The sequence below is a fragment of the Phalacrocorax carbo genome, chromosome 7 (assembly GCF_963921805.1).
Source record: "Phalacrocorax carbo chromosome 7, bPhaCar2.1, whole genome shotgun sequence".
In the NCBI taxonomy this organism is placed as follows: Eukaryota; Metazoa; Chordata; class Aves; order Suliformes; family Phalacrocoracidae; genus Phalacrocorax; species Phalacrocorax carbo.
In genome coordinates, this window is record NC_087519.1 from 46,607,060 (window position 1) to 46,624,565 (window position 17,506).

General features: G+C 38.6%; 1 protein-coding gene across 3 annotated transcripts in view; it reads left to right on the plus strand.

Moving 5' to 3' along the window:
- Nucleotides 1-17,506, plus strand: part of LEKR1 (leucine, glutamate and lysine rich 1) — a 64,106-nt gene that overhangs the window by 16,934 nt on the left and 29,666 nt on the right. For all 3 annotated transcript variants that reach the window (XM_064457867.1, XM_064457870.1, XM_064457869.1), the window contains 3 exons: nucleotides 7,913-8,032; nucleotides 8,682-8,857; nucleotides 12,239-12,424. In XM_064457867.1, the coding sequence (XP_064313937.1) occupies nucleotides 7,913-8,032; nucleotides 8,682-8,857; nucleotides 12,239-12,424 (482 nt within the window). The remainder of the gene's footprint in view (nucleotides 1-7,912; nucleotides 8,033-8,681; nucleotides 8,858-12,238; nucleotides 12,425-17,506) is intronic.

The window sequence follows — 17,506 nt, forward strand, 5'->3', positions numbered from 1 at the left end:
GTGTGGGATTCAGTGAGTCCCTGGGTTTTGCACTCATCTTTTCCCAGCAAAAGAAAATAATGTAGTGGTTTTTCATTATGGGAGAATATAAAGCACACAAGTGCTGGAATTTTTCTGTGTCTTTATGCATTTAATTCTACTTTTAGGTAGCTCAAGTTGCTGTGTTTAGAAGACATAGCGCCTTCAACTTTTTTATTGAATCTGTTATGTAAATAACATGGCAGTACGTACTTTTCTAATTAGCTATGTGATAAGTTCAGGGTGTACTTATTAACCAGGAAAAAGCAGAATTTTGTGTAATGCAAGGTATTTTAATATGTTGTTTTTAATAGTTGCAAACTGATCTGTATATTTTGCCCTGATAGTGTCATCATGATGACTTGGGTTTGGCTTGGGCTTGTGCAGAGAGCCGGCAAAAGGCCTAACAGTGTTTGTGGGACCCAGGTCCTGCGTCCATCCTCTGTACAGGAGTGAGCTTCACTTTTATACTTAAAAAAAATCACTGACAAATCTTGTCACAGTCTCAGTAAGCCAATCAGCACAGTGCCTTGGGGAAATAAGCTCTTGCTGTTAGATTCTTATGTAAAGTATGTTGAAGCCACTGTCTTCCCAGTAGGATACATGCTTTTTGCTGCTGTCAACCAATAGCTCAGTCCCACCCCTGTTGTGTTAAAATTGTGGTGGTTCTAGTTTTGACAAGGTTTTTTCTGTTACCATGATTAAGTGCCAAGATTGATTATTAATAAGCAAGACAAATGTGTTCACACAGATAGTTCAGAAGAATGGTTCATGAGGTGCAAAACTATGCAGTAATCCTCAACCTTCTCCCAAATTCCTGATAAACTTTCTTCCAGCAAAACAAAATTCCTTATCTAGAAGAGGCTGAAAGAGCAGTCAATGGAAAATGCAAAGGGCAAGGTGAAATCTGTATTTTTGCTTCTGTGCATACTTTTCATGTATATTTCATTAAAAATGTATTCATATTTAATAGGTAAAGTTAAAGTTTAAAGTTACATTTTAAAAGTTATCACAGTTTTTGGCATCTGAGAATGGAGCTACGTAATGCAAAAGTAGCCTTGAGAGGTGTTTACTGGCAAGAAAGCGCCAGCAAAGATTCCACGTAAGTCTATGCGTGCCTCCATGAATGGCTAACTTTTCTCAGGAAAGTGAAAGTAGTTCATCTCCCTCAGTGCAGGTTTTTGCGTTAGGCATGTATTTTCAGTTCTTTCTCTGCTTATTGTTTGAACAATTTGTCTGCGATGGTTCTTGAGGTTTCCCACTTTCATTGCTCACAACCGTCTGCAGTTACAGGGACTAGTTCCTCTGTTATACCCCTGCGTGATTCCAACACCGAGTCCCTGCACAGCATCACGTACAATGGCAAAGGCCGTATTTTCCCATTTGCTAGGGAAAGAGATCAACAGGTTATTGTATTGCTTATTGTGGACACCACCATTGCATATGAGAGATTAATGTTTAGCTGTTATTTTATTGTAACCCGGTTCTGATATTCATAAATTGTCAGATAATTGAATTTGTGTTTAATATCCTGTATTGCATGGTAGAGACAAGAAAATGGTGTGATGCACATTTGTTTAGGTTTTCCTTTCCTCTAATGGGTGGTCATTTATTTGTTCACACTATAAGTTCAAGTTAAAACTTTCAATTGCTTGGGTGTAGTGGGTTACTCTCCCCTTTGTGACTGCTGGTTGAATGCAAGAATGACCCATCAAGAAGTTTTTAATAAAAAGAATTTTTTGTGCCTCCATTTACCTCCACTTTGTAATTTAAGGTGAGATGGGTAAACTTGATCTGTAATTGTAAAATTATTCTGGGCATAACTGCAAAGCCTTAAACAGTTTCATTCAGTCCATACTTGAGAGAATGTCTCGCTGAAATCCACAGGGGTTCTTGCTTTATTATCTTTCAAAGTGAAATTAGAAAGCTTTGTGGTTATTTACTGACGGAGGTCAATGTATTGTGTGCATGTGCATACAGGACAAGGTGCTGTGTTCTGGAGTTCTCTGTGGCCACGCAGCAACGAAACTTGCATGTGACCAGAGTGTGAACACAGGCTGACCCTTGAATACCCAGACACTTATTTTCTCTTTGTTTTTTTGACTTCCTCGTGCACTTGACTCTGCTTTTAAGACTGCAAAAGGGGAAGGTGGTTACACAGAGTAAAATCTGGGGTAAACTCTTGACCATGGCTGCATTCTGAAGGATTCTCTAGTAAAGGGAAGGGGTGAGTATGGGATGGATGAAGGTCGCTTGCTGCTCTGGATCACTGAGCTCTGTGGATTTGGAGGTCAGGGAGCCTCTCATCAGAGGGAAGGTACAGAAGAAGAGATTTTGTGTTTGGCAAGAAAGAAGTAGTAAAAAGATGGGTTTACTCAATTGTGACTGTTTTAGAATTCAGAGGGAAAACTCAGTTTCCGCTTGCTTTCAGAGATGTAATAATGTTTATAACAGAGTTGGTTTCATCAACAAGACACTTGTCTAGTTTGAAAAAAGTCCAAACACATAAAATGAAATATATTTGTATTATGTTAGGGAAACACAATGTATTGTCTTACTTTATATAATTATATGCTCTCTGTGGTACCTGCAAATCTAGAAACCAAGACGATTTCTGCTTGGGAAGTATACTCAAACATACACCTTGGGAAACTTCGGTTTGAATTTGCTGGTGCAAATGTGTAGTATAAGTAAAAAGTCACCTATAAATTTGCCTTGGCACCATTTCTTTTTTTATGCAATTATCAGATAGCTCATAACTGTTATCTCATTTTTTTAACTGAATCAGTATAACTCCACTGACTTCTAAGAAGTTATTCCTGAGTTACACTGCTCTGATAGTACTGAGTATGACTGCTGTGACTGAGATTGTGTAAATTGTGATTACTGTAGATGAAGTTGGTAGCTGGATTGGTAGCTCTGAGAAATTAAATCCTGTGTTTCTTCAAAGTTAAATTTTGAAGTGGTTGTGACAAGGCAGTCATCTTTTTATCATTGTTTTCCAGACCTGTTCCAGAGATTTACCTTTGCTGGAGCAAAAATTATCCAAGCTGTCTTCACAATACATTTTATATTTCTGCTGAGATAATAGAGAAAGATACAATTAATGCAAGATCTGAAATGCCTGTCAGCCTACATGAGACTTGATAGAGACCTTCACAAAGAGCCTCTTGATTGGTTGTCAGAAGTAATTTTCATTTGCTCTCAAACTGGGCCATATGCTAACCTGCAATCAAGAGGTAAATGATTCTGTAGTGGCACATGAAAACTATTAAATAGTCTTGTCTTAACTTGAATAGTCTGTGCTAAACAGAATATAACAAAAGACAATTATGAAGAAGTTAGGGGATGATGTTATGTGCAGTGAGTTTCAGACTGTGCAATTTTGTACATATTCTATGCCAAATTTAAGAATGACTACTCAGCTTCTTCACAGAGATGCACACTGACTTGTCTGTTGGAAGGAATGCAGCCCACTGAAATGAAAAAGAGCATCTACTGGCTCTGAGCAGGTCCTAGAGTTTCACAGAGCTGAAAATACTGTAGTGAAATTTTTTCATTGACAGTATGTTTCAGCCTCCTCTGTGCGTACTGTCCCTGCTGACTCCAGGCAACTAGGGATTCAACTGCTCATTCAGGCTCAGACGGGTCCTACCAGGACTCGTAAAGGGGCTGTGTACCATGTAGTCTGCAAAGATAGGGTTATTTCTTCAGATCTTCTGTGAAACACAACAAACATCTTAAATTCAAACCACCATGGTAATTGCTCTTCTCATTACTTTTAGCACAAGTGTATTTGTTTGCTGGCAAGAGTCCTTTACAACTACTCTATTTTCTCATGCTATTCTCTTTGTTGTCAGCATTAATAGTTAACATGTTATAATTCAACTCCTACTCTGGGCAGGCTTCCTCCACTATTCACTAAGTATACTGGCTGAAAAGATAGGATGTTAATTTTCACAGTTCATGTGAACTAAAGGACAGAGGATGAGATCACGATGTTCTCACAATTCTCTCTTCATGACAGCATTTAATGATCCATTGAACTTTTTCCTTTGTGTTAAATATCACCAAAATAACATGTTTATTTTTCTTCCTTCATATGGTGATGATAGTAGATGGAGTGCAACTGTCTTGCCTTCTCCACCTGCTCTTTTGTGTGTGAATGACCAGAACATACCTGTAATGTCTGAGGCTGCAGTCTGTGCTCACCTCATTATATCAGATCTCTGGAATGGAAAGAGTAAGAAAATGTGCCTGTATGTATTTGGAAGTTTTAAACCAAAAGATCTTCAAATACTGCCCATTCTATAATGAGTAAGAATGGAAAATGAGCATCCAGTTTTCCATGGATCCCAGAGTTTTGATTTGCTATTGTTCAACGATAATTACTGCTTGGTTTTTTTGCCTTTTTTTCCCTCAAGGTATAGTTAACAGAATATATCCTCTGCAAAAGCAGATTTGAATTTATGTGACTGTGAAGGGTATGGTAATTTCTTTAGTCAGCGACACCAATTTGATTCTGCTCCCAAACGTAATCAAACAGATTTTATTCTCTCTCCTCCTACCCTCTGCCTCCATAATATTTACAGGTAGGTATGGGTAAATTTTCCTACTAAAGTAATGCCAGAAATGTCTTCAATTTTTTAATGTTTTCTTTTTTTTTTCCTCAGTGATCACAGTTGAGCCCAAACAACTTGCTTTTTAACTACCAGGTGTTCCGGTTTGGTTTTGGCAGAGCTCTACAGATCCAAGTTTCTTTATCAGGACTAATATTTTTTTAACTTTGCATTTTGATGCAAGTGTGTTATAGATGATCTATCTGATAACAGTAACTAATGCACATTAATATTATGGCTAAGTTTTAATATTTTTTACTATAAATCTAATTTTCTTTTGCTTTTTAAAACGGAAGCAAAAGCTGATGTAATGCTTCTGCTATCCTTTGGTTTTATAAAATATTTGTTGATTCAAATATTATTTATTTACTCATGACAATGAGTCACCAGTAGACAAGTAGCTCATTTACTCTGCTTGCGGTAGGTCACGAGTAAGTGTTGAAAGCTTACAAAGGGACTGGTTTTTAACAGTTGCATATCATTGTAGCTGTACTTTCAGGAATAGAAGAATATGTTAGAATGGTTACCTACAGCTAACAGAAAATAAAGTTGTAAACTGGTAGTGATGTGCTATGTGGTGTTCTTTCTGCACATGTGACACAGGAAGGGAATTGGATTCAACTGTCTCTTCTTCCTGTATGGTTCTGTTAATTTCATTACAATTATGTGAATAAGTCCTGAGTTGTTGAAAGAACAGTGTTTAAAATGTATGTGTTTACACTGTGATAGCTGTGCTTGAAAAATAAACAGGTCGGGACCACTGCCGTAATGAAAAAGTTCTAAAGGTAAATTTTAGAGGCAAAGAAAAACTTGCAGGTCAGTTGTCTGCTCCTTTGAACTGGGCAACTGTTTGCTGTGGCTTGGAGTCCAGCACAAGTGTGAGTCGTATCCTAAGAAGGCAGGAGACTAGCACATGCAACTGTGCACAGCTCTGCAGTGATGGAAAGCTCCCTGTGCTTCCCAGGGGCCACCCTCCTCCTCCTCTTCTGTGAGCAGGTGATGGTGGTAAAGGAAATACTGGTGTTTCTCCTGTGTCTCATCCTGGGGCTGTTTTTTTCAAAATACGCGTACAAAACTTGAAGCAATTAAGATGAGAAGGTTGTTCAGATGTCAGCGAATGCACTGAACAGCCACGCTGAGCCCGCAGCATCTCTGCGTGCTTCCAGGTGACTGCAGCAATTGTGCCCAACCGCAACCTCCGCCACGCCTGGTGTGCGAATGGGCTGAGCTGGCTGCGGAGCAGGCAGGCTGGCTGCAACTGCAAGAGTGGGGCTGTGAGAGTGGGAAATCCCATAAATGGGGAAAGCCCCCACTGGATCAGCCTTGTCTGATGAGGCCTCTGGTTTCATTCCCCTTTTTTCTGGGTGGGAAGTGCTGTGGAGACAGAGCGAAGCCCCTGCACATAGCGGTGCCCCTTCTCCCCGGCTGGGTGATGCTGCTGTGTGGCTGAGGCAGGGGCTGGTTAAGCAGCACTGTCTGCAGGCTGTGAAACATGCTGTTAGTCCGCAGTGGTGAAAGAATGTTTTTTCCCTGCTTTATACTTATTATACATCTTGAGTTGGATATTCTTGTACATAACCATGAGCACATATCATCTGGGTCTGATCAGTTTTTCCCCCAGCACAGATATTCTACTTTTGCAATGTCATAATCTCATTTAAATAAGTATAACTGAAGCACAGATGTGACAAACTTTAATTTGCATTTTTAATAGGAGGGAGGGTACACAATGTATTTGTGAGTCTTGATAACAGTCAGCTTTTCTTTCCCAATCCCAGATTTAGGATCTTTTTTGATGTCAGATTTGAAGTAAAATGCTGAAAGTTGTCACCTGCACTGTAATTTAAAAATCCATTGCGTGCTGTTGTGATGAAGCACACTCCGTACTTAGGAGAAGGAAGCATGAAAAGAGTTTTCAGTCTATTCAAGGCAATATTAGAGAGGGTGTTGTGACATTGTCTCATTTGATCCTCTTCTGTAAGATGATTGATTGCAGGCGTCCCAAGGGGTGTTAGGAGAGTGGGGGAAACCCAAAGAGAGCTGAGGCTTTGGTAGGAGGCAGACACCCGGCCAGGATTTGTCAGGCAGAGCCACCTAATCAGAGCCTTCCCACTCTGCCTTGTGGTCAGTGTTCTGAGCCCAAAATCTGTTAGGTGGGTTTTTTTCCTGGAAGGAAAGGGGGGGAAGTAAAGAAAATACATGCATATTTTCTCTGGCATATTGTGGGTCAAGCTGGGAACATGGAAATCTAGCTGTAGTCCAGAACTTCCTGCTGTGTCCTTAAGTCTTCCTTGGGAAAAATGTAGGAAAATAATCTCACTACCTTGACAGTTTTCATCATTTGATGCCCGAGTACATAGAAGTAACATCTGGTGGAAACATTTTTGGTGAAAAGTTTCTCTTTAGCTTTTTAAAATGCCATTGTCAAGCAACAGAGGCCTAAATTCCAGCTGGTGTAAAATAATGGTCAGGAATATATTTTACGTTTGTATTTTTATTATTATTTGCTAAGCACCATTAATTAATTCAGCAGTGCAGATATATAGTTCCATGAACGTGAGTGTGAAACTCAGGGCAAAGGGAAAGGAGAGTGACTAATTGGGATTCATCTTCTGCAAATATCTGAAATGAAGAAATAGATAAACAATCTGAATGGAAAAAAATTATGGTGACAGTAACCAAGTGTTTAGTATTTGCTCTTCGTGGACCTTAGACAATTTCCTATTCAGCTTAAGTGAGCTCTCCATTACCCTTTCCTGCATATCCTTGCAGTTGTGTGTAGAACCTGTGCAGCTCATTGCGGAACTTCGTATCGCCCTGCTGGGACAGGGTACCTACCTTTTAGGTGTTGTAGCCCCTAAGCTGAGTAACCAAGTTGAACTTTAAGCTGAGGTTTACATAATGGCATACATTTTTGGAGGATTAATGAGTTCTGTGTTGCATCTGTGAATGAACACTGGATTCTTAAGATATTTATATAGCATTGCGTATGAGCTGGTATTGGACATATATATTTCCATGTTATTTTACAAATGTATTATGAGTATTACTTTGAAAGAGTTCTCAAGTGGCTCATACAATAGCCAGAAGATTAAAGTCTCTCCATTTGGAGATCTGATACTCAGGCTGAAATATTTCTGGTATTTCAGGCTGAAATATGTGATTATCATCTTTGAAAAGACTTTCAGTGTGTTTTTAATTTAAAGCTGAAACAAAGTTAGAGGCTGGTTAGTGGTGCAAATAACACTTTCTGATTATTTTACTTGTATCTGTAGAATAAAAAACCTAACAGTGGAACTTAAAAACAAGCAAGATGAATTTAAAAAAGTGAAAGAAGATTTGCGGTATTTCCAAGAGGAAAAGGAAGCTGCCTACAAGCAATCACAAGTGCTCAGGTGAGAACGCAAAAAGAAATGCTGTTGTTGTGCCTCCTGTGAACCTGTAGAGTCAGCTGAGAGGATTCAGTGGGGATGCAGGTGCAGGCAGAGACAGCTCTGTGAGTGAGAAGAGTGTTTATAAGCATCCTAGTGTTTCTTGCTTTTCCAGAATATAGTGAGATGCTGTAGTGGTAGCAAATGTAACCGGAAAATGTCGCTGTTGATTGCTGATGGTATTAGCAACAGGATAAGTTCTTTGCACATGTAAAAGTATTAATTAACACTTGAAAGCAAGCGCGTACCACTTGCTTGTAATGCATTGGAAATAAAATATTTCTTACATGTATTGTTTATAAAGAGACAACATAAGCTTAGACATACAGTCATTTAAACATGATTACTCTGATTTCTTAATAAAAGTGATTGCACAATTGTCTGTACAGTTTTCTTCATTTCTACATATAAGTCTAAACATTTAGAAGGGACAGAGTGATTATAAATATATTCAATATGCAGCATATTTCATACGCTAAGTTATTGTAACCTAATATGGTGTAAGTTATCATATAACAGAAGTAATTATCAAGTTTACTTTAGTTCAGAAGTTAACTGACAGTATTTTGTAATTTTAAAAATGTATGTCTGGTATTATTTTTCTGTCTTGCAGAAATACATTGGAACACCATTGCTCAACTCTGAACAAGACTGTCTCACTGTTTCCTTTTATTAGAAGTGAACTAGACAGTATTAAAGAAGTCATCTCCAGTAACCTGGAGAACTGGGCTGCCATGAAGGAAGAAATTTTTCTGCAAATAAAAACTGTTAGCAAAGAAGCTTTGACAGGTAACCAGCTTGCAATAATTTTGGGCAAGATTAAATATTTTTTGGTGGTTGAGTGTAAGACAGTAAATTAGAATGTAAAATTACTTAGATAATTTCTAATTCTAACATTAACTTATCCAGATCCAAAGTGTTAGAAGACCTACTGCTGTGGCACCCCATGAACTGAATCGAATTCCATCCCATTCCTATCAGATTAGTGTGCTGAATCAATTGTTTAGTTAGCCAAGTCAGACTGAAGTGAAAGTAATAGAAATACTTACCATGTTTGAAACATAAATATTATTATGAGTATATGGATATGATTGCAACACAAAGACGGAGATGTTTTAATTTGCCTTGTGTCTCCTATTGCCAGTTTTTCACAGGTGCTCGCAGACACACATGATGCTATATGGCAAGGATATAATATCCTTTTGTGGAGCTGCTTGAGGGTTCTGCAGTGCTGCCTCCCCATCCCATGGGCAGGCTGCACCTCTTCCCTTGAGCAACCCACTGGTGTACACATGCGGTTGCCTTGAATGCATGAGTCACTGCATAGAAGCAAACCTGCACCAAACACGTAGCAGCTACTCCCTCCTTCCGTTTCTGAATAAGAACAATACTCAAATACAGCTGTCTTTATCTGAGGGGTCTTTGGAATTGAAAGGGGCATGGAGCAGCCCAAGGGCTTAGAATAATTCACTTGGCCTACAGCCTGCTTCCTGCTCAAACAAGGGCAGCCTTCAGGAAGAGAGAAGCTGGGAGAAAGTCACAACCGACAGCTTGTTCATGAAGGTCGTGCCCAGCCCTCAGGCTGGCGGTTGGACTTGAAAACTCAGATTTATCCTTGAATACCATTTTTGCTCTGCCTCAGTTATGAGATTAGTTTTGCTGAAAAAAGTGTACAGCAGTGTAATTACAGACTACCATCCAGAGCATCTAAACGGTTCCTGTGTTGACTTTTGTGACTTTAATGGTCATTGGACATAATTTTCATATACATATTCCTTTTCTTAGAGTTTTTGTGTTCTTTGTGTGTATGAGTTGATGAGGCGCTATTTACTATGGAGGCTAGTTTTATCAGGATTATAAGGTAGCAAAGAAGTAGGTGAGCTGATGTCACGCCTTCTGTCCTTGTGTGAAGGAATATGAGGGCATGGTGGGTGATATGCATCTCCCCAATCACTCTGTTGGTGAAACCGTACGAACTCCAGTGCAAATTCACAGCTTAAGTGAAACCTGCGTGCGTGGGGTATCTCAGAAAATATGTAGCTTAATTTTAAATAATAGCTCCCCTATGCTTCCTGTGAAATCAGAAGTAATTTTTAAAGTTTTCAATGATTGCTTTGTTCAGACTGGGAAGAAATAATTGGGGCAGCTGTGCAGCAGGATCGAGTAGGCACGCATCCCACTGAGACAGTGCCTGGGTCTGAACAGAGAATTTGGGGCGTCCTGAGCCCAGGCAACAGAGAGCCCAGAAGGAAGGAGGGCTCTTGCCTGCTGAAGATGAGCGTGACTGGAAAATTACTCTTTAGTATTCAGTTTTTGTAAGAACAATTAATTTAAATGTCAGTGTCAGTATCACGCACTTTGATTCATGACTTCATCTCCTAATTACACTGAGCACAGAAAGTATTGTATGTCCCTGAGGATTCCTTTCTTCCTGTGCTCATTCTCTGCCTACTGCTAGCTGATAAAGGGAATATGAGCTTGCATTTCTGCAAACATCTTCAGGTTCAAAGAGATTCATAACTTTTTAAGCCTTCTTTTTTGGAGTATCTCGTTTTATGTGTTGTAATACTGCAAATATATAGAATACTGAAGCAGAAGTGCAGCCTTTCAGGTTATTTTAATGATTATACATACCATTATACATGCTACGTATCCCCAACTGCATTCAACAATATCCCCTTGAGAATAGTGCCGCAATGTGAATCTTATATACATCCTTAAATCTAGCTTTCTAAATCAAAGCAATTTAGTCACACGTAACTTTTTCCCCCTGTAAATGCCATTCAAAAGCTTTTATGTTCTGTTTTATGAGTTGTTAATTATTAACATGTGGTAACACGTTAATATGTAGTAATTTTTTTGTTTATTTTACCTTACTGTTTTTGCAACAAGATTTTCAGAACTGGTTTTCCATTCAGATTTTCAGAAGAAAAATGTTACATGAGGTGCTACTCATTATGCCTGTGCCAGTTTACTTGGTTAGTTTGAAAACAGCTTTTAAAAGCCATTGTATATGTATATTATTTAGCCTTGGTTAATTAATGGCAAGAAGAAAGAAGTATGAGAGATTAAAATCTTTTGGTATTTACATCATTTAGAATCACAATAAATTGATTTAAGTTTGGAGTAGTTGGGAAAGATTGTAGGTAATAAAAATATTTGCACCACAGAAAGAATTTAAAATTTGCATGTGGGCAGCATATAAAACATATGTAATAGCTGACTTGACAATAGAATTAGACTCCATCTAACTTGAACATTGTCATTATCTTTAATAATGACAATAAATAAAAGTGATATAAGTTCTTTGGACAACTGAACATTTAGGGCTGTAGTTGGAGAAGGCACAGAAAAGAATTGCAACTACTTTTGGAAATGTTCAAATGTACTCATCAAGGGTAACTGAACTCAGGAGAAAATATGAAAATGTAGGAAACCCACTATACCACTCCCCCCACCCCACCCCCCCCGCCCCATGATTTACTTATTTACCTTGCAGTAAAAACCTCCTGGGAAAGTTCCTTGGGACTGCTGCTCTTCCATGCTGAAGAGCTGATGAAAGATAGTGACAAAGCTTTTCTTTATATAATGAAGATGTGCTTTGTGTTTGCTTTAACAGCAACAGTCACCTAAAGAGTGAGAAAGTAAAATGTAATACACATGCCCAAACATCTTCTGAACCAAAAGTTTCAAACTGAGTTTTAGCAGAGGCTAACCCCCTTGATATCTTCTCAAATTAATTTCAAAATGAGTCTGTAAATGTTTTTGTATGTCAACATGATTTGTTAATGATTGTAATTTGATAAAAAGCTTGAATTCAAATATTCCTGTTGCCTATTGTTATTTCATTTGGAATATCTATGTGTATTTGATTTTGAGATCTTAGAGAAATACATATTATTGCTTTAGAATAAAATTTGTATTATTTGTCAATAATATGTGTTCAGCTAAGTACAAGTTATCTGTGTAAAGAGATATTGCACAAGGCACTTCTTTTGGCCCTCTACATTCTCAGCAGAATATTGCTAATGAATGTGACTTACACTGACTCATACTCAAACTAGGGTTGCAGAATGCTGAAGTCCTGAGTTTGTAAATCAGGTGTAATACTTTTCAGTGAAGAAGGTAAACTCAACAGCAGTCTAAATGTTGGGTTTTTTTCCTCTTCAGAAATACCCAAATTGAATCAAAGGTTAGCAAAATCCCAGAGAGAGAATGAATGCCTCCAAGAAAAGGTAAAACATCTGACACTGGTAGCTGACACAGTTGAACTGAAAACTCAACAGCTCCAAACCTCACTTCAGCAAGGGAATGAACTACAAAGTAGGTGCCGTGAACTACAAAAGGAAACATTAGGTAAGAGAATTTTGACATTTCAAGCAAACTTCTAAGTAAAATGAAATGTAAAACAATTTTTTGAAAAGCACCTAAATTGTGGCTGTTGCTGTGAAAGCACTCAACAGCTCAACTCAAGCCTGAATAAGATGTGGATGTTATGCTGTCAGAAAAGACAGTATGTCATTCTGAGGAGCCTGTTAACCTTGCTGGGAACATGAGGCAGCTGAGGTGGGGAGGGGGGAAATGAAGGAAGGGAGGAAAACAGTGAAGATGGTGGTAATACAATTATGCTCTTACTTGTCAATCTTATCTAAAATATCAGGGAGAAGGCTCTGAGATTAAAATTAAATGGAATACTTTCATTTTGAGTGGAAGGCCAGGAAAGATTTTTGGCTATCAGCAATAGAACTGAAAAGTTAAGTCAGGCTAAGTCAGTCTCTATTCTCATAGATTCATTAAACTTGAGACTTTCTAACGATTTGGCCTTGATAGTGTGTCTGAAGACTCTAGAGAGTCCTCTTGAAAACTGTAAGAGCAGTGATAGCACTTGAAATTATAATATCTTGTGAGCTCTGTTGACACAATAACTCATTACAAAAAGATTATTTATATTAGTATCTCGTGAATCTTTTTTTAAAGCAGTATTGCATTCGTAGTGCTGCCTCAGAGACATTTTAAGACCTTGAAAATATATAGAGGTGGTGCTGTTCTGGGCACAGTTTTGAGTCATCCAATTGGCACAGCAATTACCATGTCGCCTGATGCACAGTATGTAATGTCGATTTTAAAGCAGTAGACCTCAGTGCTAGTCGTGATGCAGGAATTTCACTGCTCCTTCAATACCAGTGATAATATCAAATGTAAGACTGCAGATACCATCCAATGAGTTATCAACCTGTGCTGCTGAGAACAGTCTTTATTTTTGTCACCGTATAACAGTACTGTTAGGAAAGCTACAGCAGTGATGTGTTTGAATGGTAGAATTGAGCAGATAACTCTACATCATTTTCCAGAGAGTGTCCATATAAGAAATAGACTTAAAGTGTCTTCCTTTTTGTGATATTTATTCAAAAAACTATAAATTAATGCAAACTCAGATTTTGCTCTGACAAGATTCTTCTGTGGACTATTCCACAGAATCCACTTTTGTCTTTTTTTTTCTTGGGGAGCTGCTAGAGTGTTCTGGTATCCCAAAAACTTGCACATGACATTTTTCAGTAGGCTTATTGATTGTCGCTACTTAGTGCTCTGTTCAGAGGAAACTCTGGCACACAGGATGGGAGAGTGTTGCCGTAGAAGTGCTCCGCTGTCAGTCTTTAGTCACAGTATCTTATTCTGAAGACATGAGTAAATAGAAATAAATAGAAAGAAATGCATCAATTCTATTTAAACTTCATCTTGAACACACTGCTGGACAGTGTGAAAAATTGTACCTTTTTGTTCGGCTTGTATGTAAAATCACTTGGAGAGATTTTTTATGAAACATGAAATTAAATGCTGGTAGTGCATAAATGGTATCTGCTGTGTTAATTTTTTGAAAAAAGTAAACAATCTCAATATTATATGTGCAATTTATATATATATACACACACAAAGATGTATTATATATTTGAGACAAGAGCCTGGGTAAAAAATAATAATGAACACCCCCCCCAGATTCCAAATAAGCTCAGGGTAACATCACTAGAAAAGATAAAATTGAAGGAATTAACTAGTTGCACAGGTTAACTAAGTCACATTGCTTGTCCCAAGAGCATAATGTCACCTGTGACTCCTCATATTTTACTTGAAAACTGTTTGGAAAAGATGCTAAAAATGCAATAATGTCTTTTGAAGAGACAAGCGTGTTTCTCCTCCATTAAAAGATTCATATTTTATCCAAATAATGTACATGTATAACTGCCAGGTTTGACTGTTACAAAGCCACAGCCCAAAATTTGGAAATTATATACTCTAAAATATCCTCTTGTGTTTTGTTTCTTAATGTTCACTTTCTGTCTTTTCTTACGCTGATGTAACCCTAGAGATTGAGCTGAGAGGCTCTTACTGTACTAGGAATCACTCAAGCGAATAGTATCTCTCAAAAGAAGATAGCCAAGGTGACTGGCTCAAAACCAGCATGAGTGCCGCAGATCCTGCAATAAAACCTACAGCGATGATGCATTGCTCTGTGTGAAGCTTTGTTTTCTCTGGTAGTAGGGTAGCACCTACGGAAAGAAATTTTGCGTTTGAGTGTTGTCTTGTGCCATGCAAAGAAACTGTCTGATAGTTAATTTGTACATCAGTCTGGATAGTCTACTAGAAGTGCTGACAATTGCAATGATTTATATGCCCCTTTGAGGACGATTGTCAGAGATACCCTGTTCAGAAGCCATGCACCAATGTTTTGGTACTTGCTTGTTACATGCTTATGTAGTGTCATGTTTTGGTCACACTGTTGCTTTCTTTAAGAAGTAGTAGACATAAAATGCTCATTTTACCCTAATACTTGGCTTTCTTCTGTGTTCATTATAACCAGAAACTTATTTCCACATTCATTTTAGAAATATCTTATCCTCTATCTTTGTATAAATAGACACAAGAAGTGATAAGTCATACGCAGTTAGATCATTTACTATTTATCTTTATCTAGAAATCTGAGTTTCTGCAGTTTTCAAAATGGATCTACTACCTGGCTGCCTTGAAGAAAACAGAATTACATTTGACACGCATTTTTTAGGTGGAAAAATCAATCAAAATAAAACAATCTCAATGCAAAAAATAGCTCCTTCTCAAGTATACTTTGTAATTTCCTTTGTGTTGAAAAGTATTTTAAGTTGTCTGCTGGCGTGTAGACTGTTCTGGTTCCTTCCTTAGTGTAAGCACCAAGACCAGCACTTCATACAATTTCCAGAACTATAGATTTTACTTTTTAGAAGATGCCATGTTCAATATAACTCAGATAATTTTACGCATTACTGAGTTAAATTTTTCTGGTGAAGTGGCTGTATGTGGGCATGTGAAGCTGTCTGTGAATTCAGCGGTAGTTCACTTGCATTCTTGGGAGCTGGAATGTTGGCACTCGCTGCTGTTGTAGAAAGTCTAAAGTCCATTTAATTGAGTATCCTGTCCTCACTGCTGAAAAACACAGCATGCTTCACAGGAAGGAGCAGGAACTCTAGAATAGCACTTATAGGATAATCTGGCATCCTTATGTGTCTCATCTTGATCTAAGAGGTCCTTGAGCTTAATAAGACAATCTTTTAAGCTTTGAGATACGTGGTTTAATATCATTACATAAGATATCGGTATCATTACATTTATGCTGACATGAAAACTACCCTTAGAGTTTCCCGTTGGGTTTTCTAGAGTTGTTTACTTGAGAGGTTCCTGTAAACAATGAGGTCATAGTTTGTTCATGTGCATTGTAAAAATACACTTTCTTTTTCAGTTTTTCCCACCTTTAACTCCATGAAGAATTGGCTAGTTCTTATGTTAGAAGACCAGCGAAAGATACTCGCAGTCTGTAATATTTATTTTTTAAGGTTATTCAGTGTGTTATATATTTTTGTGATGCTTGCACGGCACTGTGGCCCATCTTCTCAAAATCTGTATTAACTTCCCAAAATTAACATGTTGCATCAGACCATCTGATCAAGCAGTTAGTTATATTTAGGTTCTCATTTCTTACCTTTAATTGATACACATAACTTAGGGCAATAACTGTAGTATATATACAAGTACCACACCATGAGCAGGTTCAGGCTAGCTCACATAAAGCACATCTACTTTTTGTGCTGAAAAAATCTGAGCTTACAAAGAAGTGCCTGTTGTAGAGGTCCTATTCCAGTCTGTGGGTCATTGTGCCCCTTTAAAAAATTTTTTTAAGTTTTTCTGTATAAGAAAACCAAGATTGCTTGACATTTCCTATAAGATGATCACTGTTTTCAGTGGCTTAGAGTATGACCAAACTTAACTAATCAATGTTTTTTGAATATTAATTCCAGTAAAAATGGTCATAGCTTTGACAAGGGTGGGATAGCTGGAAGTCACTGGCTTTTACGTTTAGATCCTATGCTGCAAAAATTTCATTGAAAACCCCATGAACCTTTTCTTCTCTTAAAAAGGACTTTGAGACAGGAGGTTTGACAGTTCTATTGACACAGACAACCAAGTTAAACTGACTTCTAAGCCTTTGGAAACTGAATAGATGTTTGTTGGTGTGGTGGCTAAACTCTGGTTTTGGTTTACGAGTCTCCAGAATAAAAGGGCTGGGCTGCACTTTCCCAATCCTTGCTTGTTCCATGTGTCACGGTGGCACTGGGCAATGGGACAGAAGACAAGGGAGGCTGTCTCTGGTGCACTCCCAGCGCTGTGCCTGCCGAGTGCCCCGGCCACTGGGCAGGGGACAGCCTGGATGGGGCAGAGACCAGTGCGGGAGCGCATAGGTTAGGACGTTGTAACAGGGATATCGGGGAACGTGGCTCGCCGGCTGCTCTGTAAATGAGCTGGGGAGCACACTGAGCAGTGAAATGCCAGTCCTGGATAGCCGGAGTTCTTTCGTCCTGTGTGGCAACAGACACAGAGATCCTGTGGGGAAGAAACTGTGTGCGATTATATCCTGAACAAGTATTTCATAATGCATAGTAATAAAACATGAAAAAAGAGCTGATGCTTTTATATGTGTGACTGCAGCACTTATACAACCACTAGTGCAGTTCTTGAGCGTTGCCCTATATGTATCTTTTCCTGCATCCAAGCCTGCACACTGTTGTCCTTCAGTGAGAAGCATAGTTAGAACCATTTCCTTTTTGGTCTGAGACCCAAAGGCTACTGTCCCATTCTTCTTTTGAATCATCCTCAAAATCCAGGGTCATTGCAGGGCGTTCTGGAATCGTGTCCACAGAAGGAAACTGGAGCAATGTGCTAAAAGAAATAACTTGATTTGGTTAAGATAGCTGTGGTCTGTGGTGGCCGGGAAGTGGATGCTCTTGGCAGTGCATGTCAAGAAAGAGCTAACGAGCGGGTGGCTGGAGTCAGTGTCCTTCATCTCTCCTGCAGCCAGGGGAGCGCAGCTTTCTCCAGGCTTTGTGCTGTGCAAGATGACTACAAAACGCTGTG